Source organism: Mandrillus leucophaeus, unplaced genomic scaffold (genome assembly GCF_000951045.1).
Source record: "Mandrillus leucophaeus isolate KB7577 unplaced genomic scaffold, Mleu.le_1.0 Scaffold16, whole genome shotgun sequence".
Lineage (NCBI taxonomy): Eukaryota > Metazoa > Chordata > Mammalia > Primates > Cercopithecidae > Mandrillus > Mandrillus leucophaeus.
Genome location: NW_012101587.1, coordinates 415271 through 420707, shown reverse-complemented (window position 1 = coordinate 420707; position 5437 = coordinate 415271). Strand labels below are relative to the sequence as shown.

Sequence of the window (5437 nt, the reverse complement as noted above, 5' to 3'; positions counted from 1 at the left end):
CCCTCCCTGACCCTTGGCCCTCCACCTGCTGTCCCTCCCTGACCCTTGGCCCTCCACCTGCTGTCCCTCCCTGCACCGTGCCCTCTGCGGAGTGCCGTGGACGGTGGTCGGCAGCCTTCTGGAGTTGACCCTTCTCCCTCGGCCGGTTCCTGGAGCCTCTGCGCCCCTCGTTCATGTCCTCCTCTCGCTGAGCCGTGTCTCGTGGTGTGTGGAGGGGCCGTCTGTGGCTTCACCATTCCCCGTTTCAGGGATATTTGGGTTGTCTCCAGCCTTTGCTCTAAATGTTTGCACAGGTTGAGCATCTCATCCAAAAATCCAAAATCAGAAATGCTCCAAGATCCGCACCTTTCTGAGCAGTGACATGGCCCTGGAAGGAGATGCTCATCTGAGCATTCGGATTTGGGGTCACCAGTTGCAGATGCTCAGCCTGTAAGTGTAATACAGATATTTCAAAATTCAAAAATCCAAAGTAGACAACACTTTCGGTCTCAGGCGTGTTGGATATGGGATACTTAGCCTATCTAAGTTTTTATTTCTTTGGGATAAATGTCCAGTGGTAGGTACAGTTGCTAAATTGGATGGTGAGTGTGTGTTTAGCTTTTTAAAGAAACTGCCAGACCCTTTTCTGGAATACCTGCATCATCATCTCACATTTTCAGTGGTGGTGAGTGACCCAGGTGGCGTGGCCAGTGCTGTTTATTGCAGCTGTTCTGATAGGTGTGTCCTGAGCTGGCTGTGGCTGTGACTTGCGTTTCTGTGGTGAATAATGCCACTGAACATCACCTCCTGTGTGTGTTCCATCTGCTAGTCCTTGGTTGGCTGTGCGGCTTACAAATCCTTTCCTCCCAGGCAGCAACTTGACTTCTCTGAGACCTCAGAGGTGGGGTGTTTGGCTGGTGTAGAGCAGTTATCACAGGTTTTTAACATTTAATTGAAACATTTAATTCAGTTTAAAATAACAGTGCAGTTGGCCCTTTGAACAACACTGCTTTGAACTGTGTGTGTCCAGTCATACGTAAATGGGTGTTTCAGCCAAATGCAGATGGGAAGCGCATGTTCGCTGGATGGGAAGCGTGTGTTCACGGAGGGCCGAGGCAAAGAGTGGACTTTGACAAGGCTCAGGAAGTCCTGAATTCCAGTCAGGCAGATCATCCTCTAGAGGGTCTTCGGCAGAGCAAAAGTTTTTAATTTTCACAAGATTCTATTGATCACTTCTTTCTTTCAGGAATCATGCTCTTGATGTGAAGTTAACTAATAGCCTAGTCCCAGATCCTGGAGATTTTCTTGATGTTTTATCCTGAAAGATCTGTCGTCTTTCATCTCACACCTCAGCCCGCGATGCTCTCGAGGTTGGTGTTCTGGCCCCAGCCACATTGCCGCGGGCGCTGTCTTCCGCCACGGCGGCTTCTGCCCCAGCGTCTCAGGTGTGCTCAGGTGCACCTGTGTGGTCTGTTCCTGGGTTTTCTGTCCGGAGATGCCCTTGATCAAGTTGGATTTCCTGTTTTCTGTGAGTTGTTAACACCAGTGGGTGTTGCATTTTTTCGGTGTTTGTTGATTGATATTCTGGTGTCTGTGGTTTTTCTTCTTTTGCCTGTCAGTATGCGGTGGTCACATTGACTGATTTTTGGACATGAAAACAACCTTGCAACCCGGAAACCAATCCCCTTGGTTGTGGTGTATAGTAACCGTGATGCACTTCTGTGAAGTGTCTTCATGTTGATGTTGAGAGGCCTGTGGGGCTGCACTTGTCACATTGTGTGCTGTCCCCGGGTTTGTTGTGGCTCGGTGGCCTCCCGTGGTGAGGTGGGAAGCGTCCACCCTCTAGCATCCCTGGTCAGACTGTAGACTTGCCCCTTCCTTTCACTTATTTGGGAGAATTCTCCAGTGAGACCGTCTGGTCCTGGAGATTTTATTTTTGCAGATTTAAAATTTCATGTTCATTTTCCTTAATAGTTACAGGGCTTTTCACAGGACCTGTTGTGTTCGGGTGAGTTGTGGTTGGTTCTTTTTTTGAAGGAATTGCTCCACTTACCTCTATTTTTTTTTTTTGGTTTTCAGCCTCCTTATTTCTTACCTTCCTTCTGCTTGCTTTGGGATTATTTTTTATGACTTGTTTCGACAGTCAGGTGTGGTCTAGAGAACCAGAGCGGAGTCTCCGGTGCTTGCCTGGATTCCTGCTTCCGTCCTTGCGGGAGTTCCCTGAGGGGGTCCCTTCCCTCCCAACCTGCCCTGCGGTGTCCATCATGCTCTCGGGGCAGGCCTGGGCCCCCTGCAGTCTCTCCCTTGCTGGGGGACGTTTTCACGGGGTAAGACTCTGGGTTGATCTTCCTTTTTCTCAGGGCCTGAGAAACATCTGGCTTCCTTCTGGGCTCCGTCGTTCAGATGACTGATCTTCTGTCTTTGGCCGCTTTTCCTGTAGGTAAGCTGTGTTTTCTCTTCCATTGCCATCAAGGTTTTTCTCCATCTTTAGTTGAGGTTTGATGATGAGGTGTCTTGGTGTAGATTTGGAGGGTTTACCTTGTTTAGGTTTGACTCTGCTTTTTGAGTTGGAAGGTTTATGTCTTTTGACGTCTTTGGGACATTTCCAGCCATTGCTTTTCAAGGCCATCTCTGCCATGCATGGGACGGCAGGGACACGGATGCTGAGGCTTTTCGTATCTCGTGCGTCCCTAAGCTGTGTTCTTTTTCCTGTTCAGCTCGTTTTCTCTGTTGTCCGGGTTGGGTGATTTCTGTTAGATTTTTAGGTTCACAGCCTTCCTCTGTCTCCTTCATTTGCTGCTAGTCTGTCCATGACATTTTTTGGTTTTAGTTTTTATTTTTCAGTTATAAAATTTCTGTATCTTCTATTTCTTTACCAACCCTTTGTGTTTTTCATTTGCGTATTTGCAAGCATATTTGCAATTGCCTGTTGAAGCATTTTTATCATGGATGCTATAAGTCATTATGAATTTTAGCATCTCTGCCCTCTCAGCTTGGCCTCTGTTGATTGTCCTTTTCTCCATAGTTTGAGATCTTCCTGGTTCTTGCTGGGGCAAGTGACATTGGATTGAAACCTGGACCTTTTTCAAATCACGTTAGGAGACTCTGGATCTTATTTAAACCTTCTCCCATCGCTCATTTTTTTTTGGGCCATGCTCCAGCAGCAGGAGTGGAGGCCCCCTAGTTCCTGCCAGTCGGGACAGGAGTCCATTTCCCCGCACGGCCTCTTTTTGATGCCTGAGAGTGGGGGATGAGGGTGACGCCATTGCTGGTGGACACATGTGGGGATAGGGGTGACGCTGTTGCTGGTGGACAGCTGTGGTGATGGGGGTGACGCCGTTGCTGTGGCAGTCCTGGCTCCCCACGTCATCGCTGGCACCATGGGAGGAGTGTCTGCATCTTCAGTGGGGGCTGGTGACAATCCTGACGCCCCCGCGTGGGTGGGAGGAGTGTCTGCATCTTCAGTGGGGGCTGGTGACAATCCCGACGCCCCCGCGTGGGTGGGAGGAGTGTCTGCATCTTCAGTGGGGGCTGGTGACAGTCCTGACGCCCCCAAATGGGTGGGAGGGGCCTCGCTGCTGCCAGTGGGGTTGGATGTCGGGCTCCCCACAGGCTCCCCCATGGCCTTCTCTGAGACCTCAGAGGTGGGGTGTTTGGCTGGAGTAGAGCAGTTATCACAGGTTTTTAACATTAATTGAAACATTTAATTCAGTTTAAAATAACAGTACAGTTGGTCCTTTGAACAACACTGCTTTGAACTGCGTGTGTCTGGTTATACGTACATGGGTGTTTCAGCCAAATGCAGATGGGAAGCGCGTGTTCGCAGGATGGGAAGCGCGGCGCTCGCGGGATGGGAAGCGTGTGTTCACAGAGGGCCAAGGTGAAGAGTGGACTTTGCCAAGGCTCAGGAAGTCCTGAATTCCAAACAGGACAGATCAGCACCTTCAGATTTCTGGGCAGAAAATCTTCTCTTCATTGTAAATAGCCTAATACAGCTGTGTCTTTTTAGTTTTGTGACTTTGACTTAATGCCTGTATTCCTTCACCAGGATGGGTTTTATCCCCTCATCCTCGTGCCTGTCCCGAGCGAGCTGATGTCTGGGACGCACACTCAGTGCCTCCTGGTCTCGTCCTTTGGTCACTCAGGGAAGAACCAGCAGCTAGAAACGGCCGCCTCTGAGGAGGGCAGCACCACCCATTTTCCCAGAGGCCTGCCTTAAATTCTAGCATTCAGAGGCATGCATTAGAATATATTAATAAGATTCACACATCCAGATCAAGAAAGATATGTACAGAGGAGAAAAACCATTTCAAATGGAGCTGCGGTTTTAACATAGCAGAAAAATCCTTGAAACAGAAGATTGGCCCTTTCTAGTTGATTTATTATATTAATATTTAACCATACAAGCGCGAGGATTACCTTTTTCTGGGTTTTTTTGTGAATTTTTTTTTTAAAGATGGAGTCTTGCTCTGTTGCACAGGCTGGAGTGCAGTGGCATGATCTCGGCTCACTGCAACCTCTGCCTCCCGGATTCGAGCGATTCTCCTGCCTCAGCCTCTTGAGTAGCTGGAATTATAGGCATGCACCAGCATACTGGGCTAATTTTTGTATTTTTAGTAGAGAGGGGGTTTAGCCATGTTGGTCAGGCTGGTCTCAAACTCCTGACCTCAAGCGATCCACCCCGCTTGACCTCCCAAAGTGCTGGCTTTACAAACATGAGCCACTGTGCAAACCTGTGAAATGATTTTAATTTCAGCCCACTGACATGTTTTGTCACTTCACCATTTTTTGTATCTGTTTTCGCAGCCCGGAGATGGTGCATTTTCTTGTTTTGTATTTTGCCATGTAGCTCTCCAGACCCTGTTTTCAGGGTGAATGGCGTGTCCTGGGGGTTCCCAGAACATGCTAAGTCTCCTGTGTCTCTTTGCCCTTTATTCTGAGATGCTGGAGCCCAGCAGATGCTCTCTGCCCCACGGGGGTTTTGTGGATAAAAGAAGTTGGGTGTTACTTTTCCACAGGATAGTCAGAAACATGTTTTGCCACTCAGCCTGGCTCAGTTAGCCACCTCTGATCTATTAAACTCTGAAAAGCGTGTTGGCGAAACATCCCATTTTTCCTGTGATTCCCTGTTGGGGTGTGAGTGTTTGCCTAGTCCGAGAGCCAGGAGTCTGACTCGGTGCTGAAAAGTGCGATTCAAACTGACTTCCTCATGTGGGGCCTATGAAATTCCTTTCAGAGCGGTTCCGCCACCCCAGCCGCAGACGTTCGGCGAAGAGCTGCCTGACGCTCCGGACGGAGAGCAGCCTGGCCCTTCTAGAAGAAAGCGACAGCCCAGTATGTCTGAGACAATGCCGCTGTACACTCTTTGTAAGGAAGATTTAGAGAGTATGGACAAAGAGGTGAGCCAACCGCGCCCTGGTGCCCACGGCGGCGCTCGCGCTGGGGCAGAGGTGAGCCA

The 5437-nt window shown here is 49.4% G+C and overlaps 1 protein-coding gene across 1 annotated transcript in view; it reads left to right on the top strand.

Annotated features, from left to right (window-relative positions):
* CTDP1 (CTD (carboxy-terminal domain, RNA polymerase II, polypeptide A) phosphatase, subunit 1) overlaps positions 1 to 5437 on the top strand; it is an 88274-nt gene that overhangs the window by 52675 nt on the left and 30162 nt on the right. The window contains exon 12 of the mRNA XM_011975873.1: positions 5216 to 5378. Within this exon, the coding sequence (XP_011831263.1) occupies positions 5216 to 5378 (163 nt within the window). The remainder of the gene's footprint in view (positions 1 to 5215; positions 5379 to 5437) is intronic.